Here is a 25,527-nt window from a genome sequence, read left to right on the forward strand (position 1 = left end):
GTGCCCCCACATCCCCAACCACAGGCACAGGTGCTGCTCATGGGAGGGGAAAGGGCACGTGGCGAGGCAGCCTGGACCCAGCTTGTGGCCACAGTTTTCACCTAAACTCCCACCCCTGTGGAGTGCACACAGGCCTGGCACATACCAGGTGACAATCAATGATGACAAAGAGACAGTCAACTGTCACAACCTTACCACCCTGAGAATGTTGCCACGGATGTGCTACATTGTGTGGATCCCTAGCTACTTAAACATAACCAATCCTGTGTGACCAAAAGGAACACATGCAAGGTGCATATCACACCGCCACCCTACAAGACAGGCCATGAAAGTCACTGGTATGTCCCCCAAACCCTCTCAACCCACATCACCCTTGTCGGCCACACCATGACATGGCATGCAACAGCAAAAAAGCAAACCAAAAGCACAACACCTGACCAATTAGTGACACGTTATAAATGGAAAACGGCCTGAGACAATCACACCTGACATGGAATCAGATTAAATGACTGACCAACAACCTCCCACACATACAAAGTCATACACAAATGCATGCCACCAGCAGTACCATCAACAAAAGACAGAATGCCTGTTGGCAAGCACATTGGCCAATCCAAATCTGCAAATCCCAAACCTGTATGCTGTGTTTGTCTCCTGCAACACACCGCTCAGCACACAGCACAGTGAGCAGCAATTGTGTTGGGGATACACCTTGAGCATCATATAAAAAGGACAAGCAACAAAATTAACCCAGTGACACATGTACACGATCCCCAAATGGTAAGTGATCATGTGCTGCAGGGACACAGCATGCCAGAGAAGCCAATCTGTGTGCATGTGTGGGCATGGAAGGGTGGTTGTATGTGTGGTGGAGCATTGTATAAGTGTGTGTGTCAGTAAGGACATGCACTCAATACATGCATGTGAAATCAGGTGACCCTCAGTGTCCTGTACACAACACATGTGACCATTGCCCATGTGTACACCCCAGTATGTCAAACCACAACAATCCCCTGACACCTGAAAAGTAAACCCAACACAGGAACAGCCATTGACCAGCAGAACACATCATGTGCATAGTACCTCACAATGACAGTGTCAGAGAGTGCCCAAACACTGTTGCCCAAGCGTACTGTCTGACAACAAAAACTCCTCCCTCATTTACTCATCACCATGATCTTCAGAAGAACTGTGTCTGGGGTCCGTTGGCTTCTTCCTTCTAGTCTACCTGGCTTCAGTATCCCCCTTCCCCTTGGTTTCCTTGTTCTTCCTTTCGTCCAGCCCCCTCAGAGGCCACCTGACTGGTAAAAATACCAAATTGCAGAGAACTCCAAGGAGACAAACCCCCAAACCAGGGAAAAAGCCTCTAGCCACCAAAAAACCCTGGAAGAGTCTCCAGTAGATGACTTGAAGTTGCTGAATATGGCCAAGCACATGTCCAAGCAGAATGATAGAATAACTACCAATGCAGCACAGTTGAACAATGGTTCAACAGGATGGGTAGCAGTTTGAGTAAACAATAATCAATGAGGATGCCACAACTGATGGGTAGTGTCACAGCTCCGTCTCCAGGCGCAGGAGTGGGACGAACCAATCACCCCCTTTGCGGTCTGGGCACCTGCAAGGTAAAACTTACACAGGCCTCCGAGACCCCGGTGGGGAAAGAGGGTTAGGGATCCATTAGTTGGACAGGTATCGGTATTTAGGATAACCGGAAAGAGGGTCAGGAGAGGGGGGCTGGATGGACAAGGGAAAGTAGGGAAAATAGAAAATACAACAATTGACAATTACACATACTCAATTACAGAAACCATGTTCTTCATGCACATTGTACAAAATGGCTCAAAGCCGAGCCAAAGAGAGACTTATCTCTGGGGTGAGTGCTGGCCTCCTGCCTGCACACTCACAGGTCCGGTAACAGGAGCAGTTCAATGCTGCAAAGAGAGCGCAAGTTCCTATTCTGTGGGTATTGCTTCACACACACATAACACCATTCATGCCTTGAACTTAGTGACTCCTCCCCAAACAAGCACTCTTGTCAGCTGCTTCGAACGTATAGTTTTGCTTGCCCCCATGATGGTTTATACACTGATAATGCGGTAAGTTAGCAGCACGTGGCTCCCCGGTAAATGGAAGACCATGGCCCTCATTACAACACTGGTGGTAACCAATGGTGCTATTAGCACCATGGTTGCTGCCGGTATTGTAACGAGTCTGCCATGGTGCAATGGGGAATTACCACCCCATTCCAAGGTTGGCAGGGTGGTAATTCCCCATGCACCATTGGCCCTTCCCCATTCCCATTTTTGCCCCATAGGGCTCAATGGTAATGGGGAAGGCGGTAATTACAGTACCGCAAATTGTGGTACCGTAATTACCTCCAAGGTCCCTTTGCGGGTCCCTACTTTAACAGCTGGTCCAGACCAGCCGTTAAGGTCGGGAGCCGCAAAGGGACCTCGTAATTAGGCGCAAAGGGGTTAACGGCGCCGCCAGGGTCGTAATGAGGTCCCATGTGTTAAGAATCACACATGATAGAATGGCCCTTGGATGTGCTGCTAGCCGCGTGTGGCGACGTGCGACTCCAGTACAAGTTGGGTTCTGCCAGCTGCGGCCTTCTATAGGCAGCGCACATGGCTAATTGCATATGCTAATGATACGCACTGCACTTGAGTTTGTGCGTCGCTGGGTGCCCCCCCCCCCTTGCGCTGTATTAGTTTGTGGCTAGGAACACTGCTGTGCTAATAACTTAGCTTCTCTGGAGCAGGGGGGACTCAAGGAAATGGGCGACGCCCCCTGCGTGTGCCCCTGACAACATGGAAAGCTTCTTGGAATATGCTCCTCAGCGTGGATTTGCTGTACTGTGCACATCTTCCCCAACAACTGGTAAGCTCCCCAACGCTGGCGCTACTTAGCTTGCATGTGCGAGGGACCTGGAGGTAGGACGACGGGGCGTGGCCCCTCATGCTGCTCCCCTTGCTCGAAGCTCCTGGAAACACGTCTACTTCTGTCAGACGTCTGAGCACCAGCTTCGTGCTTCTGCTTGCGTGCACATGCGTGCGTGTGCCCCACCCAACGTGGGCAGGGTTTTGTACTTGATGCTGCGTGTTACTGGGCCATGTCTGAGACCTACATCTGACCTCCTCTCACACAACCCCAGGGTCTGTACCCAGACAGGTAGAGCTGGAACTTGAGTAGAAAAGAACCAAGGAGGCTGGAACAACTGGATGGTTGAACTGAAACTCAATAAATCCTTGATAGCGTGAACAAAGAAAGGCAGAGGCAGCACAAGTCTGGAAAGGCACAGTGAATGTGAGATAGCCGGAAACAGCTGACAGCAAGTTAAGAGCCACAACAGTTGAATAGCATTGTTAAAAGCCAAAAGTCAACATAAAGGCATCGATATAATAGATGAAAGACAGGAGGAGCGACAGAGAGATGCTGTTGAACAGCAGTGTACTGAGGCAAACCGAGGCCGTGTAAGAGTATGTGGAAATAACTGCCCGAAAGACGGGCGGACAGATCTGCAACAAGGACATTAGCAGGAAGAAAAACAGGGACTAAAGGCACCAGAGTGTGAAAAACAAGTAAAAGAGTTGTAGTCCAGTAGGAAAACTGCACCGTCAGGCAGCATCAAAGTCCAAGAGGGAAGACAGATACAACATGCCGTCCAAACGGAATGGAGCGCAGTAGTAGTTTAGGCGGACATCTCAGATGAGGACTGGACCGTGAGTTGTGTCTCTTGGGTCACATTCCTAATCCATCCTCATTTGTCACAATCCTCAGGGGCTGAACTCAACACGTACCAACTTGACATTGTCACCACCCGGCCCCCTCCCACCATCAGTGTGACTTTGACAGCTAAAGGGCGCAGGCTATCGTCTGCAGCATGAAGTGCATCAAGCACGTATACAGGCAAGAAATGAACATACATCACAATCACCATCAATAAATGGAGAGTTCAAAAATGCACTCACCAAAATTGATTGCAGACATGCCGTGGAGAAAACATCCATAATCCCCACTAGTGGTGTAATCACAAGTAGTAAAGCAGCAGACAGGCCACAGATATGACGAAAGTCCAATGCCCTTGTGTAAATGCATGTCACAGTGAACCATCCTTGCAAGCCCATGGAAAGGGAAAGCAGGAGTGGCATATGTGTCAGGACCCCAAGCCACAAACTCATACACGGGACAAGCTTGAATGGGCCCAGCTGGAACAGACAGTGGATGCTTTCAAAAGCCACAAAGCACCACACAGTCACATGAATGCACAATAGACAAACAAGATTAAACTAATTTAACTAATTAAACTAATAAAATAAAAAATGGGCACATACAATCCGGGGGGAAGGCACCCAGGAGGGGGGAGGTACAGGGTGTACCTCAACACCCACATGCGATGAAGTTAAGATTAAAAAAAAAACTCAATGGGCTCAACGCCTGCACGGCCCGACCTGTGTGGGAGATAAATCATTTTCCTGCTCACCCTATGGATGGAAAGCAGAAGCTGGATGTGGCACAGAACCCTGACCACGCCTATGCGCAGCTTGCCCCTCGTCAGCAGCAAGTCTGCGGGACAGGTAAGCCTGGTCCTGTGCGGCGATGACACGTAGGTCAGCATGCAGCACCTCACGTGATACGCATGCTTCCTCTTGGAAGGTAGCACGTGTAACACAGAGTTCTGCCTGCATGGTATCACATGACATCTGGAGCACCTCCCAGCATGCACGTAGTTCAGCCGAGATGGTATTCTCAAGCTGCTCCAACCTCTCCTCTGACTGCTTCCTCTGGGACATGTTGAGCACACCCAGAGTAGATCTGAGGGATTGATGGTCATCCCTCAGGGCCTTCCTGTGTGCCTCTGCGTGAGCAGCAAGTGCTTGATGCAGAGACACCATTTCAGCCCGGCCTGCCCTGTCTGAGGCCACCATGCCCAGCTTGAGTGAGCGGGCCATGGACTGTGCTGCCCGCTGATGGGGATCCAAATGCCTAGCAGGGGGGAGCACGGATTGGGCCACACGTTCCATGCTCTGAGCGATGTTATCAATAGCTGCACCCTGTTGTCCTGAATTTGCATACATGCATTGGTCCCACTCAGTATACCCCGGTGGTGCACGGCCACCGAGTTGCTGGGCTTGACACCCACAGGGCCCAGGGAGCCGTGGTCCTCGCTGGATTGGCACCGCCTACGGCTGCAGGACTACATCCCTCCATTGACATGATGGCCAAGGCACATCAGCAACTGGTGTGGAGTGTGACTGTGCGTCCCGATCCACCACAGGCAGAGGTTCCAACACCGTCTGACCCTTCAGTGCAGGTGTCGCGGACAGAAGATCGTCCACATCAGGATCAGTCACCGTCAACGAATGGACAGGATGCGCATCCAACTCCACATTGTTGTCAGTGTCATCCTCAGAGCTAGACTGATTGCCAGACCTGGACACGATGGTCTGGAGCACAAGTGGGTTCTCGTGGCCTACCACCCCACGACCCCCACTTGTGCCGGGTTGCTGATGTAATAGCAACCCTGTGTCAGGAATGACATCACCATGCTCTGGCTCCATTGCATCATCATCTGTAATGTGGAAAAAACAAACATGAGTACACATGTCAGAAGCACATAACCCACACACACACATAGACATCACATCGACAGCCAACACATGAAGCAAACATGTCATACACAAATGAAATTCCGGCATGCACCCAGTGGCATTGATATGCAAACACATCCCAAAAGCAGAAATGGATGTGTGTAAATAGCAAAGCCTACAAATGTACAGAATGTAGTATATCACCTCCATCACACACCACCTCTGTCAGGCACATGTCACAGGCAGAAATGACAGATGGCAACAAAGAGATAGCACATACCATAAGCATGTCTGAACTACCAAATGGCCACAGCTGCAAGTGAATCCAAACACACCATGACACGTAATATGCATGTACATATGCATCAATAAATCATCATCACCAATATAGCTTCATCCATCTGCAGCTCGGCCCGTACTGGGCGTCATGGGCCATGTAGACATAGTGAATGTCCCGAGCAAAGCAAGGGCCTGCAACCAGGCATGAGGGACAATAACGCCCAGTACGGTCTGAGCTACCGGCCATGAAGCCTCCAGAACACCCCTCAGGGCCTGAGGGAGCACATTGTGCATTGATTGTGCCATAAACCATTATTCAGTGTGTCAAATTATCATGGCCAGGTCCCACCAGATTAGCTAAGTGGGCCTGGGCATACACATACTGCATGACAGTGCACCTTCAGGATTGTGCCATTTGAACATAACGGACGCAATGCTGAAATCTCAGCAGCATTAACGTTAATCAACTACATATTAGTCATGCAACTAAAAAGCTGCAGAGGACACATGTGTTAATATATACTTTCACACACACATAAGTGAGTAGCCGCAATGTTGCACTACACAAGGTTGAAGCTGCTTGCATATGTACATGTGAAAGTGTTCAAAAACACTTGTGTCCATATACACCTGTATGGTGATTATGAACAGCATCCCATACAGCAAAGCAAAAAGCTACACCGCTGCTTGCTTTGATGTATGTGAAAGTATACACATACACACGTGCAGGCAGCACCACAGTCATTACAACCTGATTGGCAGGCTATAGTAAATCTGCGGCCTATACCAGCTAGTATAGGCCGCAGATTGACCTATCAACTTTGCTAAACACCCGCTAGGGAGTTCCAGTACTGAGTACATGTGTCACAGGATGCACCTCTGCCCGTGCCTTTCATGACAGTGAAGGGATGACAATCGGACCATACATGTCAGGTCACTTTGACATTGCAGCAGTGAGTAGGCATGTATAACGGTGTAACATGGCTCAGAAGTGGGTTTAAAACAGAAAGTTTTTGGTGCGTGTTTGAATCAATTACTAGATGCTTGTGCTCACCTCCCACCCTGATCATTGGGAGCACCAGTGCGATTTTAAATAAATTAAAAGGGACAGTGTGTAAACGTGAAGCTGGTCTGAATGAGCTCATACAACTAATTAAGCTCTTTGTGTATATCTTTACAGACTAACGTGCCTGTGAAAACCCAAACACTAGATGGACCGAAAGCAAATCTGTGGAAAGAAGGGAAGCCTTGGCATTATAAGCCACTTGCTCCAGTAAATACAAATCAACATTGCAAACTACGGCTGTTTCCATTTTTTGAGTGAATGACAGAGCCCTCTTTACATCTATGGGTAGCAACCGTGACGTGCTAAACTATATAAACCACTTGGCTTTTGTGATCAAATGAATTGGGTATAATAGATGGTAATAGATATATGCCTTAACCCTTTAGATCAGAGGACAATCATCCTCGAGATTCCAACTATGATGTATTGAAATTGAATACTACATCCTGAGATTCCAACCATGATGTATTGAAATTGAATACTACATCCTGCCCCTCCTGACTCCATTGGATGGGAGGTGAGTTGGATGATATTCTATAGCATACCATATTAATATGCAATCAAATAATTTGAAAAGGATTGACGATAGTGCACTATGCTCATGCAGTGTTTTATATATTTTTATAGATGGTGTGGCCCATGCCAATATTTGTGCCTGAAAAATGGGTTGTTTTTTCCTGAAGAAGGTTGCCGTACAGAGAGAGTATTAATGGTGATGCTCGCAGAGAGCAACTGAAACACGTGTCGACGTGAATCTGTGTGAATAAGAGAACACAGACTGTTGTGATACCCCAAATATGTGGGGATAGTTTACAATGAATTATAACCACATGGAGATATGACAGATGTTAACAGTTTTTTATATATAAACCATTTTTCTAAAGAATGAATTGTGGAATGAAAGACCGATGAGAACTGTATGAATGTGAATGAACGGTAAAGTGAATGGGCCATAGTGTTGTAAGAAATGTTTAATATGCTTTTAGATATAGCATTTTTGCTTAAATAAAGTAAACAAAAAATCTTGGGAATTGAAACCAGTTAAAAATGACTTGTGCATTTCGTCATCCTTAACTCTGTCTACTAGTTCTAGTTCTTGTGTATTTTCTGTCAGAAGTGGGTTGGTGCAGTGCAAACATGTGTACGTTACTGACTATCTACATCAACAAGTACATTATGATGTCAATCAATAAACATGAAGGCGGTGTAAGGGCAAGGTCAGGCATCATGTGCAATGTGCATGCAATGTGTTGCGTGGCTACAGGCAACCCTCCCCTTTGTGAGGGGAGGGTTGCCTGTGCAATGCAGTGCCATGCAACGCATTCACTGCCATGCAATGCAGGGATGCATTGCATGGCAGTGAAAGGTTGATCAGAGAACTGTGTATTGGCAGACAGTGTTGAGTAGCATCAATTGCATCATCTGAGTCAACTGACATCACAGCAGATGAGAATGGGACAGTAAGCAGGACACATGATGAACCCTCTGTAGTACACCCATTTGTGCAGAAGGCACTACACCAGTTGAACAGAGTCAGGGGGCCTGAAGCGGGGGAGGGCTGTGCCCCACACAGACTATGAAACCCTAAACATGTGCGTGATGCAGGACTGAGCCAGAGGGAGCATGGAATGGATGATCAAATGCCATTAAATGTATGTCATCCTGGACACGTACTACAATGATCATCCTGCCAAGGACACATAGGGGCATGCATGGAATGCACATGGAGCATGAATGGGCACTCATGTCCCTGCAGAGCATCTACCATCTGCACAATCCGAGTGAGACACCCTGCATCAAGGACAAAGGATGTACCCCACAGTATGTGTCTGGCAGGTTGGCAGGGGGAAGTGTACATGTACACAGGAGCGTTGAACAGGCCATTGCAGTAGTCCAACATGTTAACCACCAGTGCCATGGTGTAATTGTGGTGCCCGGGGGGTGGAGGGGCAAGGGAGCATGCCTACGTGCCCATGAGTAGCCACATGCAGGCAGAACACACTTGCACATCAGTCATGCGATGACACAGTCCGAGTGCAGAGTGGAAGGACCCCCCAGGATACATGCAGAAAGGCCAGTGAGCTGGGACATGAACTGGAGGGGAAGCCGGGTGACTAGCATGTGAGTAAGGTGCAAGTGTGGTGATGAGGGCAGTCCCTGTCTGCTCTACATGTCCAGCATGCTGCACAGCAGGCACGCATTAGTGAAACATTGCATGTTTCGCACATGTACACATAGCATGTAGTGGCAGTCAAGCACAACACATCACACAGGCAGACCACACATGGGCTGGACAAACACGCAACAACACTCACTGGACGGGCATCAAAATCCAGCATCTCTCCCACTTCTTCGTACAATTCTGCTGGGGTGAATTCCGCAGTGATCAACTCGTGAGTACTTCCTCCACAGGTGGTGGCCCACTGCCAGTCACCTGAGTCATGGCATAATTGGAGGCACGCTTTAGTTTAGCACAGCATCGGAGGTCATCCCAATGCTTTTTGCACTCCTGAGCTGTGTGCACCTCATGTCCGAATGCACTGTCACCCTGCGCAACATGCTTCCAGTGCTCCCCACGCTGGGCAGGTGTACTGTGTGAATTAGGGACCACTAGCATCTCACGTTCGTGTCCCGACACTAAGTCCACAAGGAAGTCCAGTTCCTGCTTGCCGAAAGGCTTCTTCCTCAACGTGCCAGAGGACGGAGCCGTGTCTGGGGTCCCAGCCTCTTGTGCAGAAGCAACCTTCCTCCTCTTGGACAGTGGTCCTGACCCTGACTGGCAAATGCTGCCCTGATCAGTAGGGGCAGTGGCGCTGGTGGACTGGACCAAGGGAGTGGCAGGTGGAACTAGGACAGAAGCCCTGACTTGCGTCGGTGGCTTCTGGGTGCTCTTGACTGGACCTAGCGCAGCAACAGCCGCTATGCAAATACCTGTGAACGAGACTGTCCTGGCTGACAGATTCACAGCCTGGGTGGTGGTCGGGGCAGCAGATGACAACACTGCCCCAGGGACAAGTGCCTCGGTCAGAGCAGCCCTGCGTGCACTTACCATGTGCCTCCTGACCACCTGGAAATCATCCTGGGACTCTTGAGGTTCCAACGCTGCATGCGCTGGCCGACAATGAGCCGGGGTGGTGGTGGTGGCCACAGCTGCACCTGCAGCTACCACTACCCTTGGACCTGTGGCAGTAGATGAAACTGACTGCTGGGTCACATGGGCGCCAGTGTCATATGCAAGAGCTGCATCTCCCGGAACCAAAGGGGGTGGTGGCATGACTGCACCAACATGTGGCAGAACATCCTGCCGAAGTGGCATAACCCTGCCTCTTCCCCCTCTGCAGCCACCCTGGGCACCCTGGAGTCCCCCTACTCCCTGTTCACCCCGGCCATGTCCCTGACCATGCCCACCATGTAGAGGACACCCAGCTGTGGCGCCCCTCACCTTTCGTGGCCTCCCAACCATGGCACAGATGTAGTAGTGCCAATGGGAGGTGTCCACAACAATTGTCCTGGGCAATTGGGGTGAAGGGGGTAGGGTACTAGATGTAAACAGCACCCCTATGTGCCTGCAATGCTGTATGTGTCCCCAGTGAGAAAATGGCGGGTCACACAATGCTCCGGCACCCCAAAACTGCAGTAAAACCGTGTACGCAACCCCCGGTAGCCCACGTGTGGGGAATTAACCTCCCGCAGTACACAGTGGCACCCAGGGACACGAAAAACACATACGCGTGGGACACACAGGCTACTATGACCTTGAAAAGGGGTAAGCGATGCCTAGCGTGGTAATGAAAAACATGTGTAGCCAATTCCCCCGCCAAAAGAAGAGATACGTCTTTGATCCACTGTGAAGTAGTGATGGCACGTGAAACAACAAGAAGTAGCAACACACGTGTCGGTCTCCACGAAAAGCACGTACAGCGAACTGCTGGCCCCTCTCACCTTTAACCTGTGCCAAGGGAAACGCCCGTGCGCATCACGTCACTTACGCGCTTAGGCCCTTTCCTCGAATTACACACATTAACACACGGACGTGCTGTTTTTGCACGTGCTGATCCACTATGCACCCGTGCCGAAGGTAAAAACACCTGTGTGCGTCACGTCACTTACACGCTTACGCGCTAAGGGCCTTTCCTCAAATTACATGCTGACATGCTGTTTTTTCACGTGCCAAATCACTCTGTATCAAGCTGGCCACGCGACAACACATGGAAGACCACACTCCTGCCCAGAAGGTCATTGTCCTACCCCCCAGGGCCACGAGCTGCCTCCAACAAGCCATCTGCTGCTGCCTGCCTGCTGGCCATGTGCCCTGCTATTTGGTGCCTGCACGTCAGCCATCTGCAGGGGTCCAGTTGCTGTGACCACCCCTGCTGGAACAGAAGACTCCCTACTGCAGTTCCATCGCTTCACAGCCCAGCACCAGGACCCAGTTGCCCACCCACACCTGCCTCAGGGGTTGCCATGTCGGGGCAAACACCATCTGAGACCACTGGCAACCCCCAGCCAGAGAGGCAGAGGGCTGTCAGTGTCACTGCAGGATAAGTTGGCATCCTAGTGGAGTAAATCCTGGTGCATTATGATGCCCTCTTCGGAAGAAGACGCGCCAACAAGGATGGACGGAAGAGGATCTGGATGGACATCATGGTTGCCAGAAATGCAGAGGGGGTGACAACCCGCGACCTACCACACATCCATAAGTGCTGGGAGGACTTCAGGTCCGGGTCCCTCAGGAAGGCCCGGTGCCTCTTGGATGCAGTGGATGCAGTGGGGTGCCGGGTCCGTCTTACCAACGACCAGATGAGGGTCCTGGAATGCATTTGCCCAGCGCTTCACCTCCAGGTCCTCGAGAGGCAGACCCATCCGGAGTCGAGCAGTAAGTGTCCATATGTACTGATTGGATGCAGTGCATTTTGAGGTGTCCCAGGAGTGTGCAGCTTGGACATATGTCATGTGTGATGCACATCAAAAGTGTATATGTTCCAAAGCATGATGCACAACTGCATGTGGAGACGCACACATGTTAGCATTTCTGTGTATGTACTATGGCATGGTTGGGGTGTGAAACATGGATGCTGGTTCCACCTTCATGTATGTGCACGGTGTACATGTGCGTGTGTGTGTGTTTGAAATGTGTGCAACTGTGATACGCCATGGATACATGTGACACAGACATGTAGGAACCTGATTGGCAGATGTGACATAGTTGCTGATCATTGCACTGTGACAGGTGTTGGAGAAGTACAGATGCATGTCTGTCTGGTGGTGTGTGTGCATGTGTTTGGCACTCCCCATGTTGCTTGTGACATCATGTCAACCTTCGGATGTTAATGCTGTTGTGTGTGTATGGATGCTGCTGCTTACTGCACAATTCCTGTTAATTTGTGAATGTGTGTGGGGTCACATAATATGAGAGTTGGGGAGTGTGATGCCATCTGTGAAGTTTGACACTGCCACTCATGTGCAACGGTCATGTGTGTATCAGAGCATTTTACAGTGCCCTGATGCCTATACTGTCTCTCCCTGTCTGCAGCATCGACTGATGAAGAGGGGGAAGACGGTGCTGTGGAGCACAGCAGCTGGGATCCCACTGCCAGCCGGAGACGCAAGGCCCAGCTCCCCTCCCACATAGTGATCTCTTCCGGGAGTGAGGAGTCTGGTGCCACGTCCATGGCCGCAGCTGCCGAGGGAAGGTCCAAGATGCGGAGTTTGGAGGTGGCCTCCTCGGCAGCAGTAGGGGCAGCTTAGCCCACACAGGGGCCTACGGAGGAAGATGGCACAGAGACATCCAGGTTGGTGGGGGGTTTGGTTGAGGAGGAGGACGTGGAAGCCCCGCGCACAGGGCCTGGAAGGGGGGATTCCACTGGTGGTAGTGGTGCAGTCCAGGGTCAGGGACAGGAGGCAGCACAGGCCAACGCAGAGGTGCCTGTGTGTCATCCTGTCCCAGATCCTGTGACTGCATCATCTGGCACCAGCAGGGATGCCTCCATCCAGACCCGTTTTCAGGGAGGGGATGCGCATACAACAACTGGCCTTCCTCTCCCTGTGGATGTTGCAATCCGTGCCCGGATTGAGCCTGTTCTAGCTGGTGTGGCGTTGCGCCAACGTGGTATTCGGGATGATGTGCAGGGTTCTCATCTGGACAATGCATGTCATTTTGAATACCTCTTTGGCTGTGTCCACCTACTAGGACAGGTTGTCGCACTGAGTTCATCCATATGCTGGATCTTCTTGCGACCCCCTCCTCAACTGAACCGCCTATGCGCCAGTCGTCCTCCGTGCCATCTTTCCGCCCAAATATCACCTGGGCCCCCTGCGGAGCTGCCCCTGAGCCAGTGGCCAGGCTGGTAGAGGACACATCCCTGCCACAGTCGGGAGTCGGAGGTCCAGCAGGGATGGCCACCCCACCAACTGGACCCCAGCAGATGGAGGACGTGCAGGCATCATCAAGCAGGACATGTGCATGGCGGCAACAGAGGATTCCATCAGCCTGGAGGCTGTTGTGGTGCCAGAGGCAGTTACATTGGAGGCAGCAGCAGGCTCAGCGTGGGAGCGATCATGGCTCTGAGCCGTCAACATCCCAGGTGCAGGCATCAGCTGGCGGGCAGGAGGACCCAGGATTGGGAGTGTCTTCCATGTGGCAGCGGTTGGGCTGGCAAATAGATGTGGAGCGGCGGTGGGTGGCGAGGGCATGGCTCACAATGCTCAGGGCGGAGAACTCCATGCACCTGGCGTTGAGGTGGGCTGAGTGCCTCGAGGCAACTCACAGGGAGTTGGAGGATGCCATGGCTGCATCCCTGCAAGACCTCGGGCCAGGGAAGAGGCCCGCCTCCGGGACAGTGAAGTGGGGTTCGATGATGCCCTAGCCCAGGACATCAATGTGTGTAACGCTCACCTGGTATCCACGGGGATGCCACTCAGCATATCAGGACTTCCGACCACTTCAAACCCTTCCTTGGAATCTGCTCAACCAAACACGGGGTCTGAAACACAGGATTGCCAGATGTCAACTCCCTATTGGTTTTGCTTGTCTAACCTCCCCTTCTACCGTGAGTCCCATCCTTCCCCCGGGTTCTCTCCTCACCTTGTTTTCTGATGTGGGGAGCTATCCGTCCTGCCTTCGGTGCAGGGGTGCGTTGGGTGATGCGGGCTGGATGGTGCCTAGTTGCTTCACTGGCAAGGGCCCGGAGGACAGGGCTTGCTGTAACTTCAGCCTGACCGGTAAGTGGAATGAGCCTTGCAAAAATTCTGATGGCTCTAGTCTCTTTAAACAATGTCTTTCCTTCCTTAGGTGGTGAAGGTCTTGAGGATGGCGAGGTGCTGCTGAGGTGATTCAGAGCGTGGAGCGTGATGCTAGTTGATTTCCTTCGCACTAACCAATGTTCGTTTTTTCTGTGTCCTTTTAGGTGCCACAGTAACCCAGTGTGGAAGCGAGCTGAGGAGGTGAGCTGCGGTGAGTAAGCGCGATGTGCGGTGCCTCATAAATGTCTTTTGCGCTAACCTGGTGTGTCTTTTCCTTTTTTCAGATCAGCGGAATGCTCCGGAACAGAAGATGTCCGATCAGCAGGAATTCAGGTAAGGAACTAACTCTCCTTGTAGTTTTGAGAGGGTTAAGGTATTGCTGAATGCTTATTAATGCTCTTCTTCTGTTCTTCTCCCCTTTCGTAGGCACGGCGTGCCGAGATGAAGATGACACTGCCGGTGGAATCCGCAAGACTAAGAAAGAGCTGGGCAGAAGCTGGATGCTCTTCAAGGTGAGTATTGTTAATGATGTTCTTGTTCTTGCAGGAGTGGTGGCGCGGAAGAAAGAAATAGGCCTCTTTGAGAGGGATCCGAGCACGGTGAGTGTCACGCTGCAGGTGCAGAGAAATGCAAAGCGTGTTTCTTGTGCCGGGCGTACTTTAAATAGTCTGTAGGTATCCCAGGTATCCCTGGGCTGAGCCACACCCAACAGGCTAGACTACTCATTCAGTTCAGGGAACTGAATTACATGGGGGCATCCATTGGCCCATAATACATTGGAAATCCAATGTTAAATGGGTCTTAGTGCTATGTGTGAAATTGGTGCCAAAGGCGCCAAGTCTGAGTCCAAGTAGGTCTCTGGGGAGATGGAGAGGCCCTTGGAGGCCAACTAGGTTATCGTGGCCTGGCTCCCGCCCGATATGCCAGAGGGCTGGGGGCAGGAATCGTGACAATGAGTGAGCCGTCGCACTAGTCCGCCGCTTTTGTATATAGTTATTTAGGTTTAGGTTTCATTTGGTTTGTATTATTATTTGGAGTCCACAGACTTTGCTCCACTTTTTGTATATAGTTGTATTTTAGAGAGGGTTTTAGGTAGGTTTCCTTTTGTTTTGGGATCATGGACCCTTCAGACTTTCATTGTAAATAGTTCCGGACATGTACATTTTCATCCCATGGAGTAATGTTTTTTTATGCTTTTCATTTTTGGATTGATTTCTATGGACTTTGGCAATAGACCACTTTTCATTTTTCATGTGTTGGTTTTTCATTTATCCTTGGATTTTACTTTCTTTTTCAGATTGCATTCATTATTTCTTCATTTGCCTTTCGGGTTTTCTTTTTGTCATTTAGTTTAATTTGTAATACATTTCATTATTCTACATTATTGGTGTGGTGTACTATGATTTATTTTGTGGATGTCTCCATGAGCATTGGCTAAGTAATGCGTTGCCACTGTGTGGCTCTGTAGGACATTTGTTGATGGGCATGCTGGTTCTTTTCAGACTATCATGGAATGGGTAATTTACTAGGGAGTGGGTTCAGTGGATCGCTGAGTGTTTGCACTGGGGGTTGGGGAGTGGGATTTGGGTTGGCAGTAGGGCCATGGGTCTATATAGTTATGACGTGGTGTTTGGGGGGACATGAGTCGGGGCCTGCTGGCAGGTTGCCGTCAATGGGGGTGGGGTGGGGGACATGAGTTGGGGCCTGCTGGCAGATTGCCGTCAAAGAGGGTGGGATGGGGGTCATGAGTCGGGGCCTGCTGGCAGGTTGCCGTCAATGGGGGTGGGGTGGGGGACATGAGTCCGGCCTGCTGGCAGGTTGCCGTCAATGGAGGTGGGGTGGGGGTCATGAGTAGGGCCTGCTGGCAGGTTGCCGTCAATGGGGGTGGGGTAGGTGACATGTGTCGGGGCCTGCTGGCAGGTTGCAGTCAATGGGAGCGGGGTGGGGGGACATGTGTCAGGGCTCCCAAGTGCATGGTGCCATATAGGCTGCGGGTGATGGGCTGCCTGCGGGTCATAGTCAGGGGTGATGGGCTGCCTGCGGGTCATGGTCTGGGGTGATGGGCGGCTGCAGGTCATGGTCTGGGGTGATGGGCTGCCTGCGGGTCATGGTCAGGGGTGATGGGCTGCCTGCAGGGCATGCCCAGGGGTGATGGACTGCCTGCAGGGCATGCCCAGAGGTGTAGGGTGGTCCCCTGTGGTTTGGGCTGCCTGCGGGGCCTGGGGAGGGGGCACCCAGGAGGTCCCACACTGCCAAATCATGTGTGAAACTCCCCGCGCACCCCCAAAATATGCGTACCCTGCTCACGCCAGGCCAATCGCGTGCAAAACTCCCCGCGCACCCCCGAAATACATGTACCCTGCTCACACCAGGCCAATCGCGTGCAAAACTCCCCACGCACCCCCGAAATACATGTACCCTGCTCAGGCCAGGCCAATCGCGTGCAAAACTCCCTGTGCACCCCCGAAATACACATTCACCGCTCGCGCCAGGCCAATCGTGTGCAAAACTCCCCACGCATCCCCAAAATACACATACCCTGCTCGCGCCAGGCCAATCGCGTGTGAAAGTCCCTGTGAACCCCCGGAATACGTGTACACCGCTCGGGCCAGGCCAATCGCGTGTGAAACTCCACGTGCACCCCTGAAATATGCGCAGGTAGCCCATTCACCCTCCCCATGCCCCGCAAGCAGCCCATCACCCCTGCACATGCACCACAGGCAGCCCATCACCCCTGACCATGACCCGTAGGCAGCACATCCACCCTGGGCATGCCCCGCAGGCTGACCATCACCCCTGGGCATGCCCCTCAGGTAGCCCATCACCCCTGCACATGCACCACAGGCAGCCCAACACCCCTGACCATGACCCGCCGTCAGCCCATCCACCATGGGCATGCCCAGCAGACAGACCATCACCCCAGACCATGACCCGCAGGCAGCCCATCACCCCTGCACATGTACCACAGGCAGTCCATCACCCCTGACCATGACCCGCAGGCAGCACATCCACCCTGGGCATGCCCTGTAGGCAGACCATAACCCCTGGGCATGCCCCGCAGGCAGCCAGTCACCCCTGCACATGCACCACAGGCAGCCCATCACCCCTAACCATGACCCGCAGGCAGCCCATCCACAATGGGCATGCCCCGCAGGCAGACCATCACCCCAGTCCATGACGCGCAGGCAGCCCATCACCCCTGCACATGAACCACAGGCAGCCCATCACCCCTGACCGTGACCCGTAGGCAGCACATCCACCCTGGGCATGCCCCGCAGGCATACCATCACCCCAGACCATGACGCACAGGCAGCCCATCACCCCTGCACATGCACCACAGGCAGTCCATCACCCCTGACCATGACCCGCCGTCAGCCCATCCACCATGGGCATGCCCCGCAGGCAGACCATCACCCCTGGGCATGCCGCGCAGGCAGCCCATCACCCCTGCACATGCACCACAGGCAGCCATCACCCCTGACCGTGACCCGCAGGCAGCCCATCCACCCTGGGCATGCTCCACAGGCAGACCATCACCCCAGACAATGACCCGCAGGCAGCCCATCACCGCTGCACATGCACCACAGGCAGTCCATCACCCCTGACCATGACCCGCAGGCAGCCCATCCACCCTGGGCATGCCCGGCAGGCAGACCATCACCCCTGTGCATGCCCCGCAGGAAGCCCACCCCCCCTGCACATGCCCCACAGGCAGCCCATCACCCCAGACCATGACCCGCAGACAGCCCATCACCCCTGCACATGCCCCACAGGCAGCCCATCACCCCTCCACATGCACCACAGGCAGCCCATCAACCCTGCACATGCCCCACAGCCAGCACACACCACAGGGGGGACTTTTTCCAAGCAATTGGCCTGGCGCGAGTGGGGTACGCATATTCCGAGGGGTGCGTGTGGAGTTTTACACATGATTGGCCTGGCGCGAGCGGGGTACGCGTATTCCGAGGGGTGCGCGGGGAGTTTTCCAAGTGATTGGCCTGGTGCGAGCGGGGTACACGTGTTCCGAGGGGTGCGCGGGGAGTTTTCCATGCGATTGGCCTGGCGCAAGAATGGTACGCGTATTCCGAGGGATGCGTGTGGAGTTTTACACGCCATTGGCCTGGCGCGAGCAGGGTACGTGTATTCCGAGAAGTGCGTGGGGAGTTTTGCACGCCATTGGCCTGGCGCGAGCGGGGTACGTGTATTCCGAGGGGTGCGCAGGGAGTTTCCCACGCGATTGGCCTGGCGCGTGCGGGTTACGTGTATTGCGAGGGGTGCGCAGGGAGTTTTGCACGCGATTGGGTACTCGCGTGTGGACTGCGTGGCATATTTAGCACATTTTCGTTGTTGGGGCGCTGTATGATGGGCCACTGTCCTGTGCGCCATGTAGGGGATTGGTGTGGATGTTTTTGGCGCACGGGGCGGGTTTGGGGACATAACTGGCGCTGCTGCAGGGTCGCTGCGCCACAGCTGGTTATGGATGTAAGTATCCATGAATACGCTGTGCGTCGAAATGGGTTTTGGCGCACACTCCCTCTCTGCGCCAGCCGCGTGCGCTGCTTCTGTGCCGAATTCTATGAATTACCCCCTAAAGGTGGAAATCCCCTTTGTTTTATTCTTCACTTTACCAGTACCTGCTGGAAATTAGGAATATTGCCCAGCGGGGAACGTTTTCCACAAAAGCGCAAAATGAGGCGGTCCCCTCCATGCCATATACGCAGGTAATTAAAATGTACTTTAAACAATCCAGACTGACTTTGCCATTCGTTATTAAGGAATTGCCACATCTGAAGAAATGTCTCCAAGCAATTCTCAAACGTGGCCTACCTAAGCTTCAAGTATCAGGACTCTCCCGCGAAAACAGTGAGCATTTCTGAGGACAAAAGCAAGTTGAAGGAAGCTGATACCGGAGCTCTTGTGAAACCTTATGCATCATGTTGCTGCCGTTTTTCAGCTCTCAGAAATATCTTTTTAGCATGTATCCTTTTAACATTAATTCGAACCTTGCCACTTCTAAAGGAAGAAGGTTCTAAAACATTGGGGAATCACGAATTACTTAGTTGTGTACAGTCTTGATTTTAATGTTCTACATTTATTTTCTGCAGAAAACAATACATTAGAAGCCTCTGCACATGCTCGTAATGTGCATTTTAATCTAGATTTACGTTCACGCTAGCTACCAAGAGGATAAGTTCAAATACTGTACATGTGATTGCTGGCAAACTCCACTTTAAACTGTTTACCCTGCATATTTAGACGGGCTCTAGACCTTTCACAATGCCCACATTGTTAAATGTCAGTTCTTTATAATATCACTGGGTAGGACGGCTTGAGAAATGCTTCTCCCTGATTGGTTTATATCTGATGTTTGCCCCACAATGAAAATTATGACGTCATAAGGTTTATGACATACCAAGGCCTGGCTTGAACATCCTGGTAGCAACCACTAAATTGCTTGAAAAAACATCACCATAGAATTACCATGTCTGAAACGATTCATTGCAGGGTAAGGGTGTCTTTTTTTTAAATAAATTCTATTGTTATTGATCTGATTGCTTTGGTGGTTAGGGGGGTGATCGTTATGTTACTGCTACATCGTTGTATGCCCTGCTGTGCGAAGTACATGTGTCTAGTGGGCCGTGACTCTGCATCACTTCTTAACTATACTAGTCTAGCCTATGTCCGTATACTTGTCTCATTTTAACTGCCATTGGACGAGGATCATGTCCAGCAAGGGCTCGGGGATTAAACAAATAGCTGTACTATTTAGCACAACTGTCTGTGCGGTTTAAAAAAGCAGACACTACTTTAGTCAGGTGTAACTAGCCATTTTAAAAATGTGTTAAAACAAAGAGGAAACTAACATTCTCCGTAAACGGCCGATCACCTGCTATGCTGATGATTGTACAATACCACCAGTTCTGTAAAGGAATGGGACTCGCATGAGACGAGGTACAGGGAAGAGCGCACCACGCAGCGCACCCCAAGCGGAATCATGCATCTGTTTTGGGGTGTTTTTGTCACCACCTGCACATTTACTGCAGGCAGGTTTGCACGAGTGAAGACATTGGGGTATACAGTTTTTCTTTTTATTTTATTTTTAGAATACGCCATCACACATGCGGCGTGCCTTTTCCTTTACTGCCTGTGTAGTCTTAAACATCCTAGTGGCATACTGTTGCTTACTATTACCTGTACCTGTACAACACAAGCCTATAGGAATACCCTTACCTGTAACTGGCCCGGGAATACAGAGTGTGCTTCATGGAGAAATGACATCCATTTGCACTCAGACATAGTATAGGCATCTGAAGGTGGCCCCGGTGAGATGCTCAATACATCCAGGCTAATAGGCTCCCATCAAAATGCATTCTGGTACACACGTTCAAATGCATGTGTTTTCTACTTGCAGCAAAACATCTGTAAAAGCTCTAGAATAACACAGAATCATGAGAACTAAAAACCCAGACCTTACCAAACATCTCAATCCTTACACTCGGACAACCAGAGATGCAACAGAAAAATGTGTGTTGTGAAGCTTACAAATGTGCAAACTATGCAACTAAAAAGCATCGGCTCTTAGCTAGGCTTCCCCACTTGTCCAATCTATGCAATCCTGGCCAAATCACTCTACCTAATTGGATAGTGTTTGATTTGGCTGCCAAAATCAGTATAATCTATAAGTAACTTGTGAAGTTTGAGCTACACATAAAAGGCCTGGGATACCTCCTTGCCAGCCACAACACCCACATTCGATAATACATAGATGATACACAACTTGGCATACAAATATCCTTCACCCAACACATGCACCAGCTCAAGTCAGTGATCGAAGTGTACAAAGAGAAGTAGTGGAACTGTGTTTCCTTCTGGCCTGTCTCCAATCCCCACAAACCCCATTGCCACACCCCCTCCGACAACCAATACCAACCCCTAAGCAAATGCGCCTGCTTTTTTTGCACTGAAGTGTATGTTTCAACTTCTTCCTACACTTTTATTTTAAAACAAAACCATTGCAGAACGGTTTCTTTTTAAAATAAAATAAAAGTATAGGAACAGTAAAACTTACCTCACCTTGATGTAAAACCTGATTGGCCAGCACATACCTCAGACTGAACCCCTCAATATCCAAATGACTCTTCTTTTCCAATAACACCAAACACACCCAGATTCATGCTTGACTGTCCATCATGAACCGAGAGAGCCCCCCCCCCCCCACAGCTGACAATATGTGCCAAGTCTGAAGTGTCCGACATTGAAACTCATCTTGCTTTAAAACACTCATAGCAAAGACATCCCTCACATCTTGGAACCAACTAGTTCTCTGTCAGAAAATGAAGTCCTTCATTACAGACAATCATGTTTTTAAAACAAAGTACAGGCCCTCATTCTGTGCCACCTGGATGGTGGAACTGCCCTGCTCAACAACCTACCCATCTCCAACCTGGCACCAAGGAGAAGCATCTGCAATGCTACAGCCCACCTCATCAAGGCCTATATAAATCTGAACATATTGCAACAACGTTAGTTGAACTACATTGGTTGCCCCTACAAGTATGCATCATCTTCAATACCAAATGCATCACTGCAAAGCTGTCACCCTGAATATATCAGCCTATGTGACTGAAAAGGGCACCATCTCTGCTGGCCAACAGTCCACAACATGTCAGGATCTGTTTAATTTAGAGTTGCAAAGATGTAAAAAGAAAAAGACAGGACACAGGCTTTCTCAATCTATGTCACCCCTGTGGAACCTCATGCCCATCAACATTAGACTTGCACCGATCCTCATGCAATTCAGAAAGAAGCTATTTACCCTTCTCTTTTCAGCACCTTCTTCATGCACCGTAACATCCCTGATCCAATCCACAGCTGATCCTATTTCACTCATAATGACCGTGCCTGTTGCTTATAATGTAATACAGTCCTGTTGTAACTTTTGCCTCCTTACATGTATTTACAACTCAAAGCTATGTTCACACCAAACAAATAAGCTAAAAAATAAAAATAAACAAGGCCTCACTCATACATGGTTTCATTGTTTGCTCGATCTATTGTAATTATACTGATCATTTAAATAATGGGGTCTTGGGCGTGCCCCTTGGAGAGTGAGGGGTGGAAGTGGAGGTGGGTGTAGGGACTGGGAGCAAAGGAGAACCTTTCCAAATCTCCTGTTGTGCAATGATCACATAAAAGTGAAATGCTTTGCTGGCTAATCCAGCAAACACGTTTGTGATATGTAGCTTGAAAACATAGACCTGCAGCAGGTGCATCCATCAACTGTGTTACTTTACGAACTACACTTAAATGATCTATTCTGGACATTTATCTGCATAATTGAGTGAACTAGTTTACAAATTGTTGGTTCCATTTTGTCATGGCACAGACGGGTTAAAATAATGATGTCATGGAAGATAACCCTGGCTCCTGGCCTAAGAGATAGCATTTTCTTTAATTGAAGGGAAAGCAGTCCATTGATCTCTCTTCCCCTACTCCTGTCTGATTCATGTCTTGATGAGCTGTCAGTAGGCCCAAGGTTGCTCAGTAGAAAGCCAACCAATCAAAACCCCAATGTTAGGCTATCAATTACGTATTATGCCAATCAGTAGTTGATTGTACAGATGTTTTACTGTTATCAATTTAGAGGTGGTCTCAGCAGGAGTCATCAGACAAGTGTTACTCAATCAGAACTTTAGCTCCTATAGAATGTATACAGTCACTAATATTATCCAATCACCGTTCCCCATAGGTTTTGTAAACTGATAATATGTTATAACATCGTTGATGACACATTTGTAGTATTACAGAAACTGTTTTTAATTGATATGCATGCTGAGGGCAACAACACTCTATGCGTGTATGCGCTCCCTGCTTTCTTTGGATGTTAATAATGCTTGGCTTTGCCTTGCACTCTGTCCATTTCTGTCATTGAATCTAATTTGATCTGGCTCCAGAACCTCTGAGTAATTATGGTACTTCCAGGCCATGAAAACAGATGGTAGCAGATTTGATGGTTCATTAGAGTCCTCAGATTGTTACGGGATCCCTGCCATAGCCTGAAGACTACAGAGGTGACCTGTGGAAAGCAGTCCTCGCAGGACACCCCATAGGGCGGATGACAGCTGGCAGTTAAGGCAGACTCGATTCTGAAGACCCTGAGTTATCTGTTAGTCCCAAGTCTGAGTTACTGTGAATAAATGAAGACACACCAGTGACAAAACAGATATATAACAACAGTTTATTATCACTTAAGTGGACCCCGATTCATCCATGTCTGTGTACAGCCATAGAGAAGATGAGCAAAGGTATGGGGGTGCACGCATGTCTTATACATTTTTTCGGATCTCTTCAAGTTCGTTCCATCCATCGTGCGCTCACAGTTCATGGCCCGCTTTTTGCTATGGCAACACGTTCTGCAGCTTTCTGCGTCATCTCTCAGACAATTTACTGTCTGGAACAGAGCAGAGTGGGGTGTAGGATTATATCTTCTTACTGCTATAAGGTAACATTCCTCGCGCTCAACTATCTACATGTTGCTTCTGACTAAAATGTCATTCTGCATTTCGACTTGGTAGCTCAGGCTTTCAGAAATACACATGGCATGAATTGTCCTCTTTTCAACCATCTAGTCGCACAATTAGCCTCGGAGAGTCAGGAGTCAGGAAGACAGGAAGGCACATAAACCTCTGATTATCTACGTTGGGGCCAGCTCTTCAAGACCCTAAGTTAAAGACAAACAGTGTTCTCAGCAATTCTCGCATTTCTGTGCAGGGATAAGTTTAAGAGCTTTCTGAGCAGGGAATCTGTGAATCTTTAGCACATGTGGAATGAAAACCCAGAAAACTGGGCAAAATAGCCCAGATGCAGTTCAGATGGCACAATTCAATGTGTACGCTTAGGCCAACACAACATAATACAGAACGGGTGTACTTTTACAGATCCACAGATGTAGATATGACATAGGCCTGGCAAAAATGGGGCAAGGGATTGTTTGTATATAGGGGCATTGTGAAGAGATAAAGAGACTCGAGATAAAGATATAGCTACTGAGAAGGGTTGGGAAAGATCACGTGGTACACCTTGTTACGGGGTAATATTAAGAGAAGAATAACCTCACCAGGAGTTGGCAAGATGGTTCTAGTGTATTTATTTGTGTAGTATTTGCTGGTTCCAGCCTTGTGTTTTAAGGCAGTTTAGGCTTTGTGAAAAGTACATTTTTGTGCATATTGGTGTATATTGTGGAGGATGTGAAGTTGTGGTGTGGAACGAGGAGTGTGGTCTGGTGTAGGAGCAGCGAGGTGGGCTGCTCAGAGCTAGACTGATAGGTGTGGTGTCACTCAGATAGTTTGGAGGAAACAGCGAGGTGGGGTTGTTTGGTGCATGATGGTGTTTGTGGTGCTGCTCTGAATCATTGGGTGACGCAGGAGGCGTGGTATTGAAGGGAGACACAGCAGTATAGAAGTATTGTTGAGTAAGGGTGTGAAATGGAGATAAAAGAGAGTGAGAGATAATTGAACAAGAATTTGGTAAGTATTGGTAAGTTAAACTAGACATGTTATCATGGAGAAACTACCATCATTCACCAATGCAAAGCATAACACTCAGTGAGTGAAGGACAGTGCAATGCAAAATGTTTATGCCCTAACAGCTGGGAGGAACTCATTTCAAGGCAGTAGTGCAACACATGTGCACATATTTTCATACCATGCATAAAGGAAAACAGTTACAGAATCAACTAGCCATACTGGAACTGTTAAACATGTATAGGGAAGAGATGGAGGAGCCACCCACAAAAGAATGGATGCTCAATCAGCATGACAAAGGGGGCATAGCACCAATGGCTCCTCCTTCTCCTCCCCAGAACAGTATTCCACATTTGGTAGCACTGGGATTATATCCATTATGAGCAATAAAAACAGTGGCAGGATACACTAATCCCACATATGCACCACCCGCATACAGACATTCTGAGTGGATAGAAAATAAGTACACAAAGACCTGTGTCCGCACATATGGATATAGAAAGTGGCACGTTTTGCAGGCAAAATTAACAGAAGCCGAGGAGGAGCTCCAGAGAGAGAGAGAGGGAGGCAGGGCAATCAGGACCAAACAAATGGGTGGGAGGACCGATAATGCCCAAATTAGATTGAAAAGGCATGGACAATTTTAAAGAAAGAGAAAGGGAAGTTAGAGAAAGCAGGCGAAAACAGAGACAAAGAAATAGGAAGAGAGAGAAAGAGCAGAGAATGAAAGAAAGAAGGAATGAAGAAGAATGAGAAAAGAGAAAAGAGGCAAGAGGCACGTAGAGAAAGGGAGAAGAGACACGAAGAAGAAAGAGAAAGGCAA

At 49.8% G+C, this 25,527-nt stretch overlaps 1 protein-coding gene across 2 annotated transcripts in view; it reads left to right on the plus strand.

The window, feature by feature from the left end:
* The first annotated feature begins 19,604 nt into the window (after positions 1 to 19,604).
* The window catches only part of LOC138515518 (thioredoxin-like), a 241,721-nt gene continuing 235,798 nt past the window's right edge, over positions 19,605 to 25,527 (plus strand). Inside the window, exon 1 of one of the 2 annotated variants that reach the window (XR_011282043.1) lies at positions 19,605 to 19,687. Coding sequence is in view for 1 of the 2 variants with exons in the window: in XM_069630319.1 (XP_069486420.1) it covers positions 19,664 to 19,687 (24 nt within the window). In the remaining variant the exon portion in view is untranslated. The remainder of the gene's footprint in view (positions 19,688 to 25,527) is intronic. The other variant, XM_069630319.1, reaches the window with a different exon arrangement.

The sequence above is a fragment of the Ambystoma mexicanum genome, chromosome 6q (assembly GCF_040938575.1).
Source record: "Ambystoma mexicanum isolate Mex_15411 chromosome 6q, UKY_AmexF1_1, whole genome shotgun sequence".
NCBI classification, from domain to species: Eukaryota; Metazoa; Chordata; class Amphibia; order Caudata; family Ambystomatidae; genus Ambystoma; species Ambystoma mexicanum.